Source organism: Geotrypetes seraphini, chromosome 5 (genome assembly GCF_902459505.1).
Source record: "Geotrypetes seraphini chromosome 5, aGeoSer1.1, whole genome shotgun sequence".
NCBI classification, from domain to species: domain Eukaryota; kingdom Metazoa; phylum Chordata; class Amphibia; order Gymnophiona; family Dermophiidae; genus Geotrypetes; species Geotrypetes seraphini.
Window position 1 is genome coordinate 105,731,398 of NC_047088.1, and position 23,215 is coordinate 105,754,612.

At 43.6% G+C, this 23,215-nt stretch overlaps 1 protein-coding gene across 1 annotated transcript in view; it reads right to left on the bottom strand.

Annotated features, from left to right (window-relative positions):
- RPUSD4 (RNA pseudouridine synthase D4) overlaps window positions 1-23,215 on the bottom strand; it is a 55,568-nt gene continuing 32,353 nt past the window's right edge. The window contains exons 4-7 of the mRNA XM_033947332.1: window positions 13,540-13,633; window positions 5,837-5,987; window positions 1,115-1,212; window positions 1-719 (exon numbers count right to left, since the gene is read on the bottom strand). Of these exons, the coding sequence (XP_033803223.1) occupies window positions 507-719; window positions 1,115-1,212; window positions 5,837-5,987; window positions 13,540-13,633 (556 nt within the window). The 3' untranslated portion in view covers window positions 1-506. The remainder of the gene's footprint in view (window positions 720-1,114; window positions 1,213-5,836; window positions 5,988-13,539; window positions 13,634-23,215) is intronic.

Here is a 23,215-nt window from a genome sequence, read left to right on the forward strand (position 1 = left end):
TATTCTTAAAACTCAGGATTGTTTATTGTTTGGCCTGGTAGCTGAATAAGCTGTGCAATGATGATTTTTATTTTTTTTTTTTACTCACTATTAGTCATTCTCCTGCTGGCTGCACAAAATGGCATTCCCAAGGAATCCAACAGAAGTGCAGTCCACTACAGTTCTCTTAAATAAAAAAAAAATAGGATATGTAATTTCTTTGCATACGGAGTTATTCCACTTGTAAAATGACCTGGAACTACAATAAAAGATAACTTTTTCACTTTGAAAATGATATAACTTTTATTCTTTTATCCATGATGTCCAGCTGTTGTCCTCGAAATATTGGTCTAGCTAGTACACTATGTCATCACTGAATATCCTTAAATTTGCTGTACGTCAAAAGAATATGAGGTCACATATCCAATCTGACCAAGTACAACACCTATATCTTCTTCCACATCTCACATGGTGTATTTATCTAAGCTGGGAAGGAGGAGGAGGAAGGGAATTCTTCTTGTAAAACCTCACACTCCTGACTCTTTGCCTAGTTGGGGTAGCTCAAGTTTCAGTTGCCATAATGAGTTACGAAAGAAACGAGGTGGCTTGCAAACCAAGTTGACATTCTTCTGCCCTTCTAGGACTGGCAGAGACAGCTGGCAGGCATGCAGGTGCACTGGAAGGTATCGGGATTTTGCTTGATCCAGACCCAACTTCTTCAAGATACTCTTGGGAAGTTTCTGCAAGCAGGAGAGAGATGTAGAACATGCTTGTGTCACAAAAATGTTCCCGAAACTGAACAACTAAAAGGATACTTACAGTATATATAGCAGCAATGCTGAAAATAGAGAGCTGCAACCCCAGCAGGTCTGAGTTTCAAATCCATCTCTGTCTGCAATATACCTGTATGACAACTTAGTGATGGAAGAAAATCACTCTCCCACATTCACTAGATTCCCTTATTATTCCCTAGTCCAAGCCCTGCTCATAATTCAAACCACATAAGACCTACAAGCTATCTTATAATTAATCCAAGGCTGGAGTCCATGTACAAGCATAGAAGTTTCTAATCAGAGAGCTTATTGCAAGTGCTCTTTAAGCGTAGCACTGGCCTTCTTCCCACACTCTGTCTTACCTGAGGAGCCAATGTGTTCCAACTGGAGTATTTATGATCCCCAAGAATGGGACATCCCAGTCCAAAAGCCATGTGAACGCGCAACTGATGCTTTACCCCTAAAACACAGCGAAAGTAAAAGTTAGACAAAGTAAAATGTGAATCTATTTACAAATGACTAGCTGTGGCTATAGGCACTGAGGCCCCTGTAAGAATACAGCACAGTTGCATAGGTGAAAACTAAATTCTGAAACATAAACAAATTCTTATTGAGCGCCAAGAGAAACAACAATCAGAAACAAGTTCAAAGAACAACAGAGCAGCTCTAAATTTTACACAAAAATCCAACAAACCTCCCCATCAACCCAACCCACAACCCAACCCCCCCCCACTCAGGTTTAATGATTATAAATATAGTTACATAGTGAATGATGGCAAATAAAGATCGAAATGGCCACTCCAAGTTTGCCCAACTGAGATTCATGTTCTTCTATAGATGCACAGAAATTCCCACATGCTGCAACTCCCAACTACTCTCTACATCTTTTACTTAACTTTTCACTCCCTTCCACAACTCTGTAACCTCGCAAATATGTCATAATGGCCTCCACCATCCCTTCTGGTAGGCCATTTCAGATCTTTACATCGCCAATTTTGCTTGTCAGAAGACCAATGCTGGAGTTAATCTACAGGCCTACTTCTATGTTAAAATTTAACTTTTCCTTAATCAAAGTTCAAGTTTACTTGTTTCCTGGCTTTCCTGGAGATTCAATAAAAGTATACCGCTGCAGGTCACCTGATGACACAGAGCTAGGCGACAGCCCAACACAGTAGCTCCATGAAGAGATCTCAATTTTTGCTAAAATGCACCCACGCTTGTAACTCTTGACGAAATTCGTGCCACTGTCAAAAGCATGGCCATGAATATATCTCCAAGGTTTGATGGTTGAATTCTATATTGTCTTTCAAAATTCACTGGCACCACATCTACTTTCATTTCTCTCACATAATTGAATCTGGCTCTGCCTTTGGTTCCTTTACTGAGACCACTATTATTATTCTGCCTAAACCTGGGAAAAATCCTCAAGAGTCATAAAATTACAGACTTTTATCTCTAATTATTGTTGATGCCAAGATTTACCGTATTTTTTGCTCCATAAAACACACTTTTTTTCAACCCAAAAGTGGGTGAAAATCTTGGTGCGTCTTATGGAGCAAAGGTACAATTTTTAACCCCCTCCCCCCATACCGTTTAAAAAAATTCCCCCCCCTGCTGCACGCCCCTTTTTAAAACATCCCCCCACGCCTGCCGCTGTACCTTTTTAAACATCCCCCTGACAAACACCCGCTGCCGTACCTTTTTAAAACATCACCCCCAGCAAACACCTGCTGCCGCACCTTTTTCACCCCCCCCTCCACATACACCCGCCGCTGCACCTTTTTAAAACATCCCCCTTCACAAACACCTGCCACCGTCGTACCTTGTTAAAAACATCCTGGTGGTCTAGCGTGATTCCTCCTTCGCTAGCCTTCTCCTATTTCCCGGACAGGAGCAGTGGAGGACAGGCGTGAACTTTCCGCACTCCTGCCTGGCCCTGTGCTGTTTTCTGATTGGTTTCCATCAGTTCTCGCAGGACGTGAGAACTGACAGCAGCCAATGAGAAAGCAGCGCAGGGCCAGGGGGATGTTTTAAAAAGGGGCTTGTGGGGGGCGGGTTAAAAATTTGTGCCTGCGAGGGGAGGGGGGTGTTTTAGAAAGGTACCTGGGGGGATGATAAAAATACTGAGACAGCTGTCTAGGGAGGGAGGGATTTAAAAAAGTACTGGGGGAGGGGGTGGTTCTGGCTGGCTGTCTTGGAGCTGGCTGGATGCCATTAGACTGCCTACCATTAAACGTGCCCACCACTAGACGTGCCCTGTACCCTGTCCCGGCCTACCACTAGACCACCAGAGGGGGACAGGGTACAGAGCACTCCATTTGGTTCAGAATTTTTTTTTCTTGGTTTTCCTCCTCTATAGGTGGGTGCGTCTTATGGTCAGGTGCGTCTTATGCCGCGAAAAATATGGTATGCCAAGTTATTAGCATCTCGTTTGCAAAAAGTTCTACCTAAAAGGGAAAGGGATTTGCATATCACCTTTCTGCAGTTATACAGCCACACTCAAAGCGGTTTACATACAGGTACATCAAGCATTTTCCCTATCTGTCCCAGTGGGCTCAAAATATATCTAATGTACCTGGGGCAGTTGAGGATTAAGTGACTTGCCCAGGGTTACAGGGAGCAGCAGCGCAGGGTTTGAACCCACAACCTCAGGGTGCTAAGGCTGTAGATCTAACTATGCCACTTTCTCCTCTGCTGCAGAACAAAGTGGTTTCATGAATGGTAGATTCTCCAGCGTTTTATCTTAGCTACCATAATCCAAACAAAAATTAGTGGCCATATGATTAGATGCTGAGAAAGTATTTGATTGTGTTGAATGGTCCTTCCTGCTTAAATTATTACCCTGGTATGGCTTTCCATCTAATTTCATAAAAAAGATTGAAATCTTGTACTCCTCACCTACCATCAGAATTTTTATTAATGATCTTTTTTCAATATCATTTCAACTCATTAGAGGTGCCAGGCAGAATTGCTCCCTGTTATCACTCTTATTTAATATAGTACTACTACTGCTATTTATCATGACTATAGCGCTGAAGGGCATACGCAGCACTGTATATTTTGACATTAGATGGTGCCTGCTTGGACAGACCAACATGACATATAGGATTGGGGAAACAGAACTCAAGGTGAGAAGAATTAGGAGTTGAAAGTAGTCTCGAAGAGGTAGGCTTTTAACTTGGACTTGAACACTGCCAGAGACAGAGCCCACCGTAGGGATTCTGGCAGTTTGTTCCAGGCATACAGCACAGAGAGACAAAAGGGACGGAGTCTGGAGTTGGCAGAGGAGAAGGGTACACATATTATAGAGGAAGAAGCAACAGGTTTTAGCGATATATTGTATCTGGGTGGAGGAGGAGGAAAAAGGAGTCAAAGTTGACCCCAAGATAACGAGCAGACAAAACAGGGAGGATGAGAGTGTTGTCCATAGAGACAGAGAACGGGGGAAGTGGGTTTAGACAGGAAGATGAGCAGTTTTAATTGACGGTGAGACATCCAGGCACAATGTCAGACAGGCAGGATGAGACTTGAGTGAGTTTCAGTAGAGATGTCTGGTGCAGAGAGGTAGACCTGGAAGTCTTCACTACAGAGGTGATAATGGAATCATGGGAGGAGATCAGCGCTCCAAGTGAGCAGGTGTAGATTGAGGAACGGATGGCTGTGGAGGAAGAACCACTGTTGGATACACTGAAGGTGCGAGTGGAGAGATAGGAAGAAAACCAGGAGAGAGTAGAACCCTAGAATCCCTGCAAGGACAGCATATCAAGGAGTAGGTGATCAACAGTATCAAAGGCTGTAGATAGATCAAGAAGGAGGATAGAGTAGAGGCCTTTGGATCTGACCAGGAACAAGTCATTGGAAACTTTAGTAAGAGCAGTTTCTGTGGAATGCAGCAGGTGAAAACCTGACTGAAGTGGATCAAGAATAGCTTGGGATGAGAAGAAATCCAGGCAATGGCAGTGAACAGCAGGTTTCAAGTAATTTGGATAAGAAGGGGAGGAGGGAAATGGGGCAACAGTTGGAGGGGCACATGGGGTCTAGTGAGGGTTTTTTGAGGAGCGGTGCGACAACAGCATGTTTGAAGGCATCAGGGACTGTTGCAGTAGAGTGACAGGTTGAGGATATGACAGATGAGGGAGATAATAGTAGAAGAGACAGCACTGAGAAGGTGAGTGGGAATCAGATCGGAGGAGCAGGTAGTGGGTTTGGAGAATGAGAGAAGATGTGCAGTTTCCTCCTCAGTGATTTGAGAGAAGGAGAGGGTGGCAGGTGTTGAGGGGAGGTTAGCAGAAGGGACAAATGGAGGGAGAGGATGGGGAGAGGCAGCCAAGGTGAATCTTCTGGATCTTATTGTAGAAGAACTCTGCCATAGTCTGGGGAGAAACTGAAGAGAGGATAGGTGGTGAGGATGCTTTGAGTAGAGTGTTATGTGTGGTAAAGAGACGTTGGAGCCCTTACAGATAAGACATTTGTACAGAACAATTCATTACTGGTTTTGAATATGGCGACTCTATTGTTAAACTGCACCACGAAACCTCTTACTGGTGAGAAAATTTAATGGTTTCTATTGCTCTAGGCCACCCTACCATTGCTGATATATTTTTATAAACTGGTTTTCAAAATACAATATTATTGCCTGTGTCCTAAGCAGACTTGCTTTTTGTTTGTTTGTTTGTCTACTGTCATTTTTTATATTGGCAGCTTTGGGGAATTCTGCTGATTGGCGGGCAAGGAGAGCAGAAAAAAATTTGGCAGGAGGGATGGGGAGGAGCTGTGCCTAGCGACTGCTCTTCTGAGCAAGTGCTAGGCACAGTTCCTCCCCGTTTTACTGGCACTGCTCCGCATGAATAGTGTGCATATAATTTGCATGCTATTCATGCTGAGCATTAGCTGTTGTTGAAAACTCACTCCTGCCACAGTAATTTTCACTGTAGCATCGGAGTGTAATGCATCAAGGCCTAAATCATTTCACTTGCAGAGAATATTTTGACTTTGTGGGCTTGGCCTAAACATTAACTTTCTGTCCTGCAAATAAGGAGGGTGTGGCATAATTAAGTATTAACTCAAATCTACATCCTCCATACCCGTGATAGGATGCAGCTCCAGGAGAGCACTTGAGCCAACACTGTCCAGAACCCGGTACTGAGTGACAGCACTGTGCGCATTCCAGTTATTTCGTGTTCTCACCAGCTTCCCGTCCTCCTCACCGATGTGGTAATTTGGTGCAAGAGTCATCTGGATAGACAGAAAGAAAAATAGAATACAAATACTGTAAAACAAACACTCTCAGAAGTGAGGTCAACAGAAGGCAGAAAGAGAAAGTGAGAGAGAAATGGTACAATGAGATACTGTCAACGCCCCAGCCTAGGTGGTTGCCTAGTTATGCCCCACACAGCATCCTGCTGGGGTAGGGCTGCCTTTTAGATCAGCTATTTCCCAGTGATTCAGATCTCTCCACCTCTCAAGTGACACAGGACAGAGCCTTTCAGCAAGTTGTTCTTAAAACACTCCTTTATTTAATCCAGGGTAATAAGATGTAACAGGGGATCCTTATTTCCTCATTAAAAAAAAAAAAAAAAGGAGAATGCTTGTAAACAAAAAAGCCCCCTAAAAAATCCCACACAAATTTTTTCTCTCTAATTCCGTTCCCCTGTGCCACAATGCAATTAGAGTATAGAATAGCATGCAAATAGCACAATGGTGTGCCCCAAACAGATTCTGGGTGTGCCATGAGAGATTCCAGAATTTTCTTTATTTTTTTTAAATTTCCTTCATAAATATACACTATAATCAATGACATATACGTCATGTACGAAAAAGTCTGTCAATGTTATGAGCATCTGTGTGCATAAAGATACAACCATCCAGACAAGCCTCATTCTTTAACATGATTGGCCCTTAAAAACTAATGGCAAGTAATTTTATCTATTTTTTTTACATAATAGTTACCCTAAATTGATCAACAAAGTAATCAAGACTTTGTTACTGTCTGGATCTTATTCTTGTGAACTTAGATTTTCAGCTCCGATAGAAATTAAATTGAAAAAAAGAATGACTGCAGATGGTGGATGATGAAATGCTTGTTTGCTTGTCGACTATCCAGCCGCATTTTGAGTTAATTTGCACTCAAAAACAAGCACATCCATTGCATTGATTGGCAATTCTATTCTATCTACTTTAGTTTCACCATTGTTACAATTACTCCTCATGTGGGTTGCTTTTCTCTATGCCATAGTTACCTGATGGGGTCTAGCTGGGGGGGCCTCACTGGGTGGCTGAGATCACATTCCTCACCTTGAAAGTAGCTGATATTAACTTCCCAGTTAAGAGGTCCAAAGTCTTGTCTTATTTGAAAAAGGAATGAGCCCATGTGGCATTCTTACAAGAGATGCACAGCAGCAGAATATCAGAAACTCCAGAGAGATTGGGTGGGTGACATAGCCTATGCCTCATAGAATTCATGTCAGCGGTGAGTTGCGATTTTAATCCATAAGGCCAAGACTTTTGCGACTCATAAAATTGTACAGGACCCTCAGGGCTGATTGTACTTTTAGCCGTGGATTTATAGGGTCGGCGTGTGCTCCTGTGCAACTTATACACTCTTAACCTGTATTCTCATGTGTTCTTCTCAACCCTGTTAGCTAAGATCCTAACTTTCCAAGATTATCAACTTATTTTAGCGGGGGGACTTCAATATGGTTAGTAACTCTAGTGTTGATTACAAACCAGTTCAGATGATACAAGCAGATCATGTTTCTAAGGGGATTAATCTGCTCATGCATGAATTGATGCCTCATTAACGCCTGGAGAACCTTCCACCCTAGAGAAGTAGATTTCACTTTTCATTCGTGTGTGTATGATAGTTTATCTCGCATTGATTAACTTTTGGTTCCCACCTCCATGGTAGGGAAGGTTGAGAGAACGTGTATTCTCAATGCGGTCTTTATGGATCATTCTGCTGTTATGGTTAAGGTGTGCTGGCTCTCTGATCACTCACATAGGTCATGGCGCTTAAAATCCACTCTTTACCTGGATGGGGATTTCAGGGCTTATTTAGTGGACACATGGCAGGAGTATGCCTTTGTCAACAGTGGAAGGGAGGTGTCCCACACTGTATATTGGGAAGCGGCAAAGGCCTTCTTGAGGGGAAAAATCATTGCCTACACTATTAATAAACGATGCAAACAGGAGGCAGAATTACTTGCCTTGACTACTCAGCTGTGGATAAGCTAACAGGCATTTCGAGAGGAGCTGCAAAGAGAACTACTTATTTGGGGCTCCGTAAGCAAATTGATATTATCCTTTATGCCAGAGCCCTCTCTCACATCCAGGTGTACAAGTATTGGTTGCATTATTGAGGTAACAGGGCCGGCAAGTTGCTAGCAAACTTGGTGTGGCCTGGTAGAAAGGTCTCTCATATCAGCTCACTTAAAGATGATCGGGGGGCCACTCTTACACAAGCTCAACATATTAAGGACCAATTTGTAAAATTTTATTCCGATCTGTATAGTGTGGGTCATTATAACACCCCCCATCAAAATGCCCTTTTTCAATATACTGCCCCAAGTCACATCTGAGGGATTAGATATGCTGAATGTCCCAATTGGAGTGGAGGAGGTCCAGGAGGCAATAGGCTGGCTCAAGTTCGTCAAGGCCCCAGGGCCTGATGGCCTGGGACCTGAGTTATACAACAGTGTTTCTCAACTTTTTCAAGCCAAGTACCACCTAAGCCAGGGGTAGGGAACTTCGGTCCTCGAGAGCCATATTCCAGTCGAGTTTTCAGGATTTCCACAATGAATATGCATTGAAAGCAGTGCATGCAAACAGATCTCATGCATATTCATTGGGGAAATCCTGAAAACCCGACTGGAATACGGCTCTCGAGGACCGGAGTTCCCTACCCCTGCCCTAAGCCTAACAAATACCAAACGAGTAAACCCCACTCAAACTCCGCCCCAGACTCCACTCCCATAATAATAATTGTAATGCAATTTCTTCCATCCATTTTTCATATGCACACAATATAATCTTATTAATACATAATGGTAACCACAAAATTTTAAAAAAAACAAACCACATAGCACACTGTATGCTGATTCCTCTTCCCCCCTGGTCTGCTGCTGCCTGCCGCCCACCACCGCCATAACTCCGGGAAGAGAAGGGCCAGGCACATGCAGCGATTGCACACCGCCGGCCCACAAGCCTTCCCCCAATGTCAATTCTGACATCGGAGAGAAGGTCTTGGCCAGCCAAGCAGCGATTGGCTGGCCTGGACCTTCTCTCTGATGTCAGAATTGACATTGGTGGAAGGCTTGTGGGCCAGCGACGTGCAATCGCTACACGCGCCTGGCCCTTCCCGGAGTTGTGGCATTGGCAGGGTATAATTAAATGGCGGTAGCAGGGAGGAATCGGGGATAATTAAATGGTGGAAGCGGGGGATGGCAGGGAGGAATCAGCGGACAGCCCACATACCCCCCCAACAGGCTTCACGTACCTCCTAGGGTATGCATACCGCGGGTTGAGAAGCCCTGTTTTACAAGATCTTAAAATTTCAGGTAGGGCCTTCACTGACGGCCCTCATGAGGGATATCCACCAGGGGGGCCGTTTCTTACCGGAGCAGTGTCATGCATCAGTGGTAGTATTACCTAAGCCAGGCAGGGATCCAGAGCAGGTGGGATCTTACCGGCATATTTCTTTACTTAATCAGGACATGAAAATATTGATGGCTATATTGGCTCTGATGCTTAGAGGCTTAGCAAAGTGATACCCCAACTGATTCATACTGACCTGGTGGGATTAATCCCAGGCAGGTTTGGGTCCACCAACATTTTGAAAGCGTTGGTGGCATTGCGGGACGGACGGGATAAGCCCAGGGACGACTTATTGGCTTTCGATAAGGTCACCTGGGAGTACCTGTTTTGTGTCTTACAGCAATTTGGGAGCTTGGGTCCTTTTCATCAATGAGTAACGGCCCTGTATACGGCCCCCACCACTCAAATTCTGCTTAATGGCGATAGGACCCAGTCTGTCTCCCTTGTGCGAGAAACCAAGCAGGAGTGTCCCTCCGCTCTTTATCTTGTCTCTGGAGCCCCTTGCTATTAAAATATGGAGCTTGCCTCTATTACCAGGTCTCACTGGAAATGTCGTATTGCTATGTTTGCTGACAATATGCTATGGTTTATTAAGGATGCCTCTACTAATACTCCATGACTGATTTCCCCAATTTCTCAGCTTGGCTCCTTCTTGAGTTTATCTATTAATTTTGGAAAATCAGAGGTGCTTCCGGTTTTGGTCCCCAGTGCCTCTCGTACCCTGGTGGATTTTCCCCTTCGATTGACATCTACTGATTTGAAATACTTAGGGGCCTTCCTGAGTGCTGATTGGGCACAGGTATACCAACAGAATATCGTTGCAAAAAATTGAGGGCATCAGAGAATATTGTACCCGATGGGGAGATCTCCCGATGTCTCTTTATGGGAGGTTGGCACTAGTAAAGATGAAGTTACCCAAATTGCTATACCCCATGCAGATGATACCTTTTTGGATCTGGAATACCCATGAGAGACTTTTTTGGTCTATCACTTGATTGTTCATTTGGTGATCATGAAGAGCACGCATTAGTTATCAAACACTGGTAAAGGGAAGGGAAAAAGGGGGGCTAAGCCTTCCCAATCTGAGGCTATATAAAGTAGCCACCTTGCTTCAAAGGATACATGTAATGCACACATTAGGTAATAAGTATGCCCCTGGGTTTTTTGGGTTTTTTTTAGATCACTGAATTCATCAATATAATGTTATGGCATGCATCTCTCTTGGAAAATGGAGACTGGGGATACCATCGGGCTGTAAATCTGGCTGGATGCACTCCACAGAGCCTGACAATGGTGGAGGACAAGGCTAGGCGGCACGGTTGAAAATTGGGCTATGCTGCCTATCCTTGGCAACCCTAATTTCCCACCTGCGGTGGGAAGACCCAGTATATTGGAGGACTGGTTTGGGCAGGGTCACTATTTAGGCCACTGTACGGAGCGATGCTTGGATGCTTCCTTTCCTTCAGTGGCAGTCTTTCAACAACATTAGGGGGTACCCCACCAGCCCTTTTTCACATACTTACAATTGAGGCATTGCTACTTCAGTGAGCATACCAAGGCAGCAAAGGGAGGAACGTTTTTTTTTTTTTTTAAACTATTTGGTTCTTTCTTCATCTCCCATCTGCTGCCAATTCTGTATCTATTGTAGAGATTAGGGATAGATGAACGGGCCATTTCCTTTATGACCTATCTTGCACAGGCCTGGTCAGCTGACCTGGTCTCTGAGTGCTCTCTGCAGGATTGTTTCCTGTACGCCGCCCAAAGATCACGTAATGCTTTGCTGCAGGAAATGCAGTTTAAGATATTGCACAAAACATATATCACTCGATGTCAGGGTGTCCGAGCTGGGCTGTGGGAATCTGATGAATGTATATGTTGTAAACATGTAAGGGGCTCTCTGTTGCATATATTGGTTGAATGTGAGAAGTTGGGAAATTATTGGAATGCTATATTGACCTTTCTTGCTCATTTGATGCACTAGCGCCTCCATTGGTCATATATGGTATTGGTACTAGGGTATGAGGGGGACTTGGAGGGACAAGGTCTCTCACAGGACCAAAATAAGTTTATAGCCATAGCCCTCTTCTTGGCCAAGCAACACATTATGTGTGTGTGTGTGTGTGGATGGATGAATGTCCGCCCGACATACAGGCATGGTGTGGGTCTATGCGGAAGATGGCTCGCTGGGAACTTCAAGGGGAACGACATGATCAAAGATTAAAGAAAAAAGAGCTACTGGGCTCTGTGACATGCATTCTCGGCCTGTGCCTCAGAGGAGAGCTGAGGAGCACTGATACCTGGTCATAGATATTGTTTCTTGGTCAACACATGGGGGAGACAAGGGGGGGGATGATTTCCAGTCTGGGATTTGGGATGGCAAAGTTATAAAACTGGCCTTTGTGTATATTTCTGCATACGGTATATAGGATGCTAAGTGTTCGCAATTCCTTTTTTCATACTGTTTATTCCTGCCACTGTTTGTAAGGTGAGCAGATTTTATGATTTATTCTGTACTTTCAGTGTTATGAGTTGTCTGTATTGTTATTTTTTCTCTCTGAAGGCACAAGCCATAATAAACATATTTGGGGAAAAATAAATAAGATTTTCCTAGTCCATTCACAGTACACACAAGAGCTTCAACTTCTCGGGAAGATTTAATGACTGATATGTTCAACTTCACGAGAGCTTCCCAGATGCTCTCGAATGTTACCAGTGCTTGCATTCAAGTTAGCTCCCAGTTCTCCCTGTTTCCTGTTGACCTCTCATGGCTTCAGCCCCTTGAAATGGGGTCTCCTCAGCAACGGTAACTGCCCAGGGCTCCGATCCAAAAGTGAAGCAGGGTATGGTGGATGAACAGCCACAGGAGGGGAAAGGGAAACCTCTAAGTCTAGGTCTTCGGCCACTCCTCCTGCCGAAGACAATGCAGACTGCCCTCTAATTTCGACACAGGGACTCCTGGTGGCGGCGGAGAACCCCAGTATCGATCGCTGCGCTGGGGAAAACGTCCTCACCACAGAGGGGTCAGTTCGGACGCTACTCTTCCACTTAGAATGTGGCATCCTGGCCCAAGAGGTACTATTTTCAGAAGCATTGGGGATCGCGTTAGAAACGCCAGGACCTTGCTGCAGCCATTTTGGATCCACTCCTTCATCTTTTTTTACTATGGAACCTAAAACTGTCCTTTTCTTGTTCCTCCAGGGTCCTACAGTCTTCTTGGTTAAAACTGTCCTCTTTATGCACTTTCCTGATTTTGGGTAGTAACCTCAGCTGAAATCCTTCTTTCATTTGATTCTGAAAAGGTTTTGTTTTCTGGACTGGGGAATAATTCCATACTGGCAATAACTATAATTGTAAAAGATGAAAAAATGTTGTACATTTGAGCACGATAGTGTCGTTAGGAGTGTGAGTGATGAATATCAGCTTCTCAGTTTGCAGGCAGTTTCCAGAGTGTGGTGCAAGTGATTAAGGAGAGGTTTTTTGTTTTAGGAATAACTCCCCTATCCCTGAAGCAGCCATGAGGTGAAACGCTCTGGCCATACACGCTGTGAAGATAAGTCCCTTTGAACTCTCCATTACCAACTAATTATTACAAACTGTTAACTGCTTACTGCTAACCGATAGTATTTTGTCAACTGCTAACAGCTAACATTTTGCTAACTGCTAAGATTTGTGCCAGTAACTGTGACTAAAAGCACTAATATCTGACACTTTTGTTGAACAATCAGCTGTAACACAAGTCATAGGAGGTTTTTATGGAGACAAAATTTACCCTCTCTGGTTAGAGGAGGGTTCTTCTTTAACGGGGTTCTGAGGCTTTTCCTCCTTTTTGGCAAAGTGTTGTATGCTGTTTTTTCATCTTTCACAATTATCTGCAGCTTATAGTTATTGCCAGTACAAAAATTTTAGCTGCGAGGGGTTTTTTTTGTAGTGGGAATAATTCCATACTCCTTCCCCTCTTTCCTGGCTAGAACCCTCTTTCCTGGCTAGAAACTACTTTCTCAGTCATTTCCTTTCAGGAAAACTAGGTCACTGACTCACAATACAAAGCAGAAGAACAGCAAATTAATGAGAAAAAGAAAGACAATGAAAAGAAGATACAGAGAAATGAGAGGGAGCTAGAGATTCAGTAATACCTTAACCATGCTCTTAAAAGAAATGATAAGGAGTAAGGACATACCTAGAAGGGCTCACTTACCTTATAATGGGGTTGTGGACCTTCAATCTTTTTCTCTAGGATAGGGATCTCCAGGATGCCTTCCAAGGGGTCAGGAACACCCACACTCACAGCCCTGAAACAGAAATTCGGGTATCAGATTAGCAGCAATAGCTGGAGGGTACAGAGACAAACTGATATTCCAACTGAAAAAAAAAACTCACCAATGGCTCAGTTTCAAAGCTACGTAGTCTGTACTGGCTCCTGGTCGGGTCCTGCATTCTTTTTAAATTGGAATGTATAACTTATAGAATGTTTAAGGGATATTTTCTTGAATACTTGTTAAGTTTGTTGTCATTTCCTTCCAAATCGAAGGGGATCCCGATCTAGAGATCTTTCTCCCTTAGTTTTCAGGAATATGCTTTAAACAAATGCTAGGTAGTTCTTTTAGACACCAGGTTGTTCGTTTTTGACTATCCCTCCTTCTAGAGCTGCATTCAATATTATCTTTTGTGAAATTTTGTAAGACGTTTAAAAAAAACTCAAAACTTTTTTGAGGTCCCCTTTTATGAAGCCTCATTAGGCTTTTGTATTGGTTGTTTTTTGTTTTGTTTTTTTAAAATCGCTAGCCACAGCATTAAAAGCTCCAACGCTCATAGAATTCTTATGAGCATCAGCGCTAATACTGCTGTGGCCGGCGATACAAAAAGCCTAATGTGGCTTCATAAAAAGGGGCCTTATTTAGGAAATATTTTGTTTAAACTTATTTTTATGTTCTCTTTTGTATGTATTTAAAAATCCATTTATTTAGGAACTATGTTTTAAAATTTACATTTTTTCAGAAGAATAGCCTTACTGGGTCAGACCAATGGTCCATCAAGCCTAGTAGCCCATTCTCACAGTGGCCAATCCAGGTCACTAGTACCTGGCCAAAACCCAACGTGTAGCAACATTCCATGCTACCAATCCAGGGAAAGCAGTAGCTTCCCCCATGTCTTTCTCAATAACAGACTATGGACTTTTCCTCCAGGAAATTGTCCAAACCTTCCTTAAAACCAGCTATGCTTACCACATCCTCTGGCAACGCGTTCCAGAACTTAACTATACTCTGAGTGAAAAAATATTTCCTTATATTGGTTTTAAAAGTATTTCCCTGTAACTTCATCGAATGTCCCCTAGTCTTTGTACTTTCTGACAGTGAAAAATCAATCCACTTGTACCCATTCCATTCAGGATTCTGTAGACTTCAATCATATCTCCCCTCAGCCTTCTCTTTTCCAAGCTGAAGAGTCCTAACCTTTTTAGTCTTTCCTCATATGAGAGGAGTTCCATCCCCTTTATCATTTTGGTCACTCTTCTTTAAACCTTTACTAGTGTCGCTCTATCTTTCTTGAGATAAGGAGACCAGAATTGAACACAATACTCCAGGTGAGGTCGCACAATGGAGCAATACAGAGGCATTATAACATTTTTAATCTTGTTAACCATCCCTTTTTTAATAATTCCTAGCATCTTGCTTCCTTTTTTGGCCGCTGCCACACATGAGGCATGTTTCATCGTATTGTCTACATTTTGTTAACTGCTTTGAACCTTCTTTGGTTGGGATTTAGTGGGATACAAGAACCATATTATAGCATTATTAGTATAAGAAAAAGAAGAAGAAATGCTAATGTTGACACAATCTGCAGTGTGTTTAGAGAAATATTGTTTCAAAGGGTGCAAAATGACATAAAGCCTGAGCACTTCTATTTTTTTTACAAAAAGTATGACTAGTATTCGTATGCAGTGCTATCCTTAAGGAGTGACCACTGAAGGATGTAAACAATAACCACACCTCTGCAACCAGCCACAGTCTATGAACAGTAGCATTGTAAGTATTACACCAGTTCTTTAAAAAAAAATCTCTTTTTTTGAGAATGAGAGGAATCGGAAGTAACGCATAAAAACTTGCCTGTCTAATCCAGGAGGAAGGCATCTGCCTCCAGACGATGAGGAGAGTATTGCCTGGAACAAAATAGAGGTAGTTTGATTTCTGGGGGATAAAAACAGCTCTGAGGAATCTCCCAATGAGAAAATATCTGATGCAAGACTTTGGTGTGGAGCGTCCACTCGTGCACAATCTATTAAAATACTAGGGGTTACCCTTGACAGACACCTAACACTAGAAAAACACACTGATCTAATGTTCAAAAAATGTATCTCTACCCTTTGGAAACTTCGCACCATCAAAAAATTATTCGACGAATCATCCTTTCGTCTACTAGTACAAGCCTCCATCTTGAATACTCTGGACTCCTGCAACATCTTATTTTTGGGAGCATACAAAAAGTCCCTCCACAAGCTAAGATTAATCCAAAACACTGCCGTCCGTTTCATCTTCGGACTCAAGAAATGGGAACATATCTCCCCATATCTCCAAATACTCCACTGGTTGCCAGTAGAATCCAGAATACTTTTCAAGTTTGCCTGCATCAGCTTCAAAGTGATCTTCGGGATGCTACCAACTTACCTAGCTTCCCAATTCCTCACCTACTGCCCAAAAAAGACCTCCCGCAGAACAAACCTCTTTACTTACCCATCCCTGAAATCATGTCACTACAAGAAGTACCTAAACAGAATGCTTTCTTTCCAGGCAGCCCAACTGAACACATGGCTAGCAAAACCAATACTCGAAGCCACATCATACGCTGACTTTAGAAAATCTCTGAAGACCCGTCTCTTCAACACCACCTAAGCTCTCCCTCCCTACCAGTTATAATCCCCCTCGAAAGTCCTTCCCCTTCCTTTTCCCTTCCCCCAATGCTTAATGCTGTACACCTCTCTTACGCACATTGTATATATCTAGCTGTAAACAGCATTGATCTCTTGTATACTGTTCATATTGTAACATCCTATATCTTAGTGTAACATCCTGTATCTTATTGTAAACATCCTGTACCTGTTCACTTGTTAATATCCTGTACCTTATTGTACCTTATTGTAAACTCCCCCAGTACCTGCTCACTTTGTATTATCCTGTATCCTATTGTTAACACTGTACTCTCTCTAGACACGACTCTCATTGTAAACCACTTCGAACTTAGGGTATAGCGGTATATAAGAAATAAAATTATTATTATTATATCTGCTGAGTTAGTCAGCAAGTGTATTTTGTGTTCCTTGAACATAGTCGGCTTTGAGGTATATGTTTCGAGCAATTGCCCAAGTCCAAAATTTTCTAGGTTTCTTGGCAGAGTCAGAGAACCTGTTCCCCCCTTGCTTGTTTATGTAATACATTGCGACTTGATTATCCATGTGGACAAGGAGGACGTGATTTGAAATATTGTCCTGAAAAGTCTTCAGAGCATTGCAAATCGCTCTGAGTTCCAAAAGGTTTATGTGGAGCTTCTGTTCTTACACAGACCAGTGACCTTGCATCCGGAGACCATCCAGGTGAGCTCCCCATGGACCTTCTAATGCGGAGGTGTTTGAAACAGCAGGCCTTCGGAAAGATTTGAGGAATTCATCCACCACTGAAGAGACTGACAAAGCAATGATGTGATTGTAATGCTCTATGAGAATGGATCAAAAGCTTGAGACCATTAAGACACCAGGGACCACTGAGCTATTCTAAAATTAAGTCTCGTGAAGGGGGGTAATGAGGACTATAGACGCCATATGGCCTAATGGTCTCATCATTTGTCTGGCTGAGATGGATGGAAGATGGTACATTTGATTGCAAAGTTGAATTAGGTTGTCCTGTCTTTGCTGAGGTAGGAATGCCCTGAATTGAATGATATCGAGCAGGGCTCCAATGAACTGTAGAGTTTGAGAGGGTTGAAGTTGAGATTTTGGAAAGCTGACTTTGAACCCTAACTGTGGAAGAAACAGGATTGTTGACTGTGTTGCTGAGAGCACCCCCTGAGGAGAGGCATATTTTATGAGCCAGTCATTGAGATAGAGAAAGATTTGAAATCCATAAACCCTTAAAGCTGCTGACATTACTACAAGGCATTTTGTGAGCACTCTTGGAGAGGAGTCCAAGCCAAAGGGCAGAACTATGTATTGAGTGTTGATGGGCAATTTGAAATCTCAAAAACTTTCTGTGACCAGGATGAATTGGTACATGGGATAAGCTTCTTTTCGATCTAGAGAGCTTAACTAATTATTTTGATCCAATAATGGATATAGAGTTCCCAGGGATAACATTTGAAACTTTTCTCTGACTAGGAATTTGTTGGGGTCGAGAATTGGACGTAGGCCTCCCGTCTTCTTTGGGATGAGAAAATACCTGGAGTAGAACCTCTGATTTCTTTGAGAGGGGGGCACTACCTCTCTGGCATTTAATAGAAGCAGAGCCTCTATTACCCGAAGAAGGGATGTCTGCTGTGGGTTGAAAGATGACTCTCTTGGAGGATGAACTGGAGGAATGGTGAGAAAATGAAGAGTAACCCTCCTTGAAGACTGAGAACCCACAAGTCGGTTATTATCAGAGTCCAACGTTGATGGTAGATTTATAGATTACCTCAGATTGGATGAGGAAGAGGTTAAGATTGACATCAGCTATACTCTCGAGAAGCGTTTGATGCAAAAATGTCAAGATGGTTGCATCCGAAGCTTTGAGAGGAGACAATGTCTCCAATAAAAATGCTAAATCCTAGCATACATTGAAAAAATAGAGCAAAGTAGATTTTAAGCCAATTGGGGCCTTTGACCCCTCCCACTGCATCCCAAGATGCAGTGGGAGGGGGAATTTCAAGTCATTACAGCACGCGGCCCTGTAGGCAGGAGGGGGTGAGCTCCCCTCCTACCGTTTGCTCTTTTAAGGTATGGGGGATTCCAGGGATGTAGGAGGAGGTGGAGAAGTCAGGGGGAGGTACAGGAAATCAGGGGGATGTCAGGGGAAGGGGTGTAGGGCTCCGTGGCTCAACTGATCCTGGCAGGGGGAATCACCATCAGCTGAGCCGCAAGGAATTCCCTGAAAACCAGCTCAGCTGATGGGGATTATTTCTGCCACAATCAGCTGATGAGAAGCCTATGGGTTTTTTTCACTCTTTGGGTGGTGAGAGGGGGTCGTGACCATTGGGGGAGTAAGGGGGGTGGATCATGTCTTATTTCCTCCAGTGGTCTTCTTGTCAGTTTGGGCACCTTTGTGGAACTTAGATGCAATTCAAACAGGTCTAACTGCCAGAGTCTAAGTTCCATCTAGAACATAAGAATTGCCGCTGCTGGGTCAGACCAGCGGCCCATTGTGCCCAGCAGTCTGCTCATGCGGCGGCCTCCAGGTCAAAGACCAGTGCTCTAAATGAATCCAGCCTCATCTGCGTACGTTCCAGTTTAGCAGGAATTTGTCCAACTTTGTCTTGAATCTCTGGAGGGTGTTTTCCCCTATAACAGACTCCGGAAGAGTGTTCCAGTTTTCTACCACTTTCTGGGTGAAGTTTTGATTATGGCTGGGGTATATCCAGATTGAATCCTGCCTGATTCTCGCCCATAACACACCTCCCAATATGCCTCTTTGCTTTCTGTACGCAAAGCAACTTAGAAATGCTGCTGCACATCCAGAAAGTTGGTTTTGATTATCGGCACTTGGACATCCCTATTAGGATGCCCAAGTGCCGACTTAGGCTGGTTGTTGGACGTTTTAAACTTTTGATGAGCCTCACAGCCTTTACCAAAGTGTCAACATCGAATTTTATCATCCTACAGTGGCACTCCATCTCATTTTCACTCAGCAGCTCCAATACCTCATTCACCGTCTGGGTGAGACACTCCAGGGCTGCCCTTTGACCTGTCACTGCCTGAGCCTATTGTCCTCACAGCCAAAGGCCACCTCTTGTTCTAAATTCTTGCTGAAGACAGCAGAAGCTTTCAATATTCTGACTACATCTAAGCCAAACTCCAGAGCAGATAATCTGTCCATTTTAAAATATCTTGACATTCCTAAGGAGATTATCGCTTTTCCCATTCATTAAGGTCCTTCTGAAAAATTATAAAAGTATCTGGAACATCTCTTATTCTTTCAGACCAACCAAATAAACCTTGAGACAAAGTACAGAGTCCAAGACATCATGGGCCATGGAAAAGCACAACTTCCACACCAATCTATTGTCAAAGTTGGCAATGAGAAAAGCTAAGTGTTCCCGTGAATTCTCCAATGTCCCACTACCAAGAGACATGAAATTAATGGATCTACTTGGTTAGAGCTTATCAGAACACCATGCTTCAGGTGCAAATAGCAGTACACTAATTCTCCTACCCTCAGTATTTGTACACCTTAAGGGAACAACTCTGAAAAGAAATTGAGGGATAATCACCAACACCAAGACCTCCTTTGGAAAAGCTCTTACAAGAATTCAAAGAATGCTCAAAAAACATAATTTGGAGTGCTCACAGCTCAAATGATATTGTTATTCAGGTATCAGCAATAGTGATTTCAACAAGAAGATTATGTTTGATTAAAGTCATCAGCCCTTAGAACAGATGTTCATGAAAAGATGGCTGATTCACCTTGTCTTTGTGAAACTCTATTTGGGGACAAGCTAAAGAAGTTAAATGATTCCATCAAAGATGACTGCTTTACATTAGACACATTGGAGGATGACAATATGTCTAATGACCAATCTAGGGCAGCTTATAAAAAAACTGCCATTTATTCAGCAAAGAAATCATATCCATGCAAAAAAGAACTACTACTACTACAACCACTACTACCAATCATTTCTATAGCGCTGAAAGGCATACTCAGTGCTATACATTCAACATGTGATAGATGGCCCCTGCTCAGAAGAGCATTCTGCGAGTTGAGATCCAATTGGCACTTAGCTGAGAAGCATGCATTGACTGCCTTTTTTGAACTTTCCAAAAGTTTGGTCTCATTGGGTTCTTCCTGCTTCTGTTATGCTCGATTCCCGAAAGCTATCCAGACACTGCCGATGAGTCAAGCATGGGGGTGGTCTCGTGGTGTCATCCTCCTCTGCTCAAACACCACTAATTCAAACTAGTAGCGGCAATGGTAACGGGATTACACTGAGTCCTGAGAATCGCACAGCACCCCTGCAACCAGAAGGATTCTGTTGGAGGAAGTACAGCAAGCAAGGGGTTTGAGAGAGTCTCAGTCCTCCTTGCTGCTCTCTAGGAATTCTTCTCTTACTGAACTTTCCCTCCATGGAATAACAACATTGACGATTTTAACTCCAAAAGCCTTCAACAGCTAAAACAGTGAGTTGTATATATGGAGGGAATGTCCCTTCTGAAATTTGTTTTGTGGGGAAGATTAAGAAACCAGCTGTGGTAACCCTAGAGGTACTCTGGGATGCTATACAAAATCTGAATTCCTCTCTTTTGAGAAGTGTGGCGAAAACAGAATGAAATTAGGGTTTTTTCTGAGAAGATTGCCTCCCAGTCCCAAGAATCAGCCCAGCAACCTGAAAAAGTTCTCTCTTTAGAACGGAAAGTGGAGGAAGTTCAAGATCTTGGAGTGGTTTTGGTGAGAGATAAGAACTTAGGAAAATGAATATTTAGAAAACCAGTTAAGAAAGAATAATTTACATTTTTTTAACTTTCCCAAATCTCTTTTGTTGTCTTCAGTAGATTTGGTGAGACTTTATTTTAAAGAGGTTCTCAAGATTATGGAGGAGGCTCTACCTCTGGACAATCGGAAGAAATCGACCAGGACCTGGAGGCCGAACTGAGGCAGTTATGCAAAAGCGGAAGTGTGGTGGTGATGGGGGACTTCAACTATCCGGGAATAGACTGGAGCATCGGGCACTCAAACTGTATGAGGGAGACCAAATTCATGGAGGTCACGAGGGACTGTTTCATGGAACAGCTGGTCATGGAACCAACACGGGGAGATACCACTCTTGACCTAATCTTCAACGGACTAGGGGGACCCGCTAAGGAGGTGGCAGTACTAGCCCCACTAGGAAACAGCGATCACAACACGATCCAGTACAGGCTAGAAATTGGACCATCAAAGGGAAAAAGAACCACAACGACAGCACTCAACTTCAAAAAAGGGAATTATGATGCCATGAGGAAAATGGTGGGAAAGAAACTCAACGATACCGCAAGGAAGATAGAGTCCGTAGAAAAAGCCTGGACCCTACTCAAGGGCACGGTGCACGAAGCACAGAACCTGTGTGTCCCCAAGTTCAGGAAAGGGTACAAGAAAAATAGAACAAAAAACCCAGTGTGGATAACAAATGCAGTGAAAAAGGCGATAAGCGATAAGAAGGTATCATTCAAAAAATGGAAAAAGGACCAGACAGAGGACAACCAAAAGGAGCATAAAAGACACCAAAAGGAGTGTCACCGAGTGGTTAGGAAAGCAAAAAGAGAATATGAAGAGAGACTGGCAGGGGAAGCAACAAACTTCAAATCATTCTTCAGGTACGTCAAGGGGAAGCAACCAGCTAGGGAGGAAGTAGGACCCTTGGATGATGGAGACAGAAAGGGAGTGGTAAAGGAGGAAAAGGAGATAACGGACAGGTTAAATGAGTTCTTCACGTCAGTTTTCACAAGGGAGGACACAACCAACATTCTGGAACCCGAAGAGATCGTAAAAGGAGATCAGGATGAAATTCTGGTCCAACTAGAGGTGAGCAAGGTGGATGTCCTCAGGCAGATAGACAGGCTAAAGAGCGACAAATCGCCATGTCCGGACGGCATTCACCCAAGAGTACTCAAGGAACGAAATAGCTGAGCCACTTCAACAAATATGCAACCTATCCTTAAAAACTGGAGAGATTCCGGAGGACTGGAAAATAGCAAATGTCACGCCCATCTTCAAGAAAGGCTCAAGGGGAGACCCAAGAAACTACAGGCCGGTGAGCTTGACCTCGATCCCGGGAAAGATGATGGAAGCGCTGATTAAAGACAGTATCTGGGAACACATCGAAAACAATGTGCAGCTAAAGTCGAGCCAGCATGGCTTCTGCAAGGGCAGGTCATGCCTCACGAACTTATACTTTTTTGAGGGGGTAAACAGCCAGGTGGATAGAGGGGAATCCATAGACATCATTTACCTTGACTTCCAAAAAGCCTTCGACAAGGTAATGTACCGCACGAAAGACTGCTAAGGAAGCTATGGAACCACGGGGTGCAAGGGGTGGTCCACTGATGGATCAAAAACTGGCTGGCGGACAGGAAACAGAGGGTTGGAGTGAAGGGCCATTACTCAGAATGGCAATGGGTCACGAGCGGAGTTCCACAGGGGTCGGTGCTGGGACCGCTCCTGTTCAATATATTTATTAACGACCTGGAGGCGGGAACAAAATGTGAGGTTATTAAATTTGCGGATGACACTAAACTATACAGCAGGGTCAAAACCATGGAGGACTGCGAAGACCTCCAAAAAGATCTGACAACGCTGGAAGAGTGGGCCAAAAAGTGGCAAATGAGCTTCAACATAGGGAAATGCAAGGTCATGCATGTTGGGAAAAAGAACCCGATGTTCACTTACAAGATGGGGGGGGATCACCGCTAGGGGTGAGCAACCTTGAAAGAGACCTGGGAGTGATGGTAGACACAACATTGAAGGCGTCGGCGCAGTGCGCCACAGCCTCAAGGACAGCGAACAAAATGTTGGGTATCATTAAGAAAGGTATCACGACCAGGACGAAGGAAGTTATCCTGCCACTGTATCGTGCAATGGTGCGCCCGCACCTGGAGTACTGTGTCCAGTACTGGTCGCCGTACCTCAAGAAAGACATGGCGGTACTTGAGAGAGTCCAGA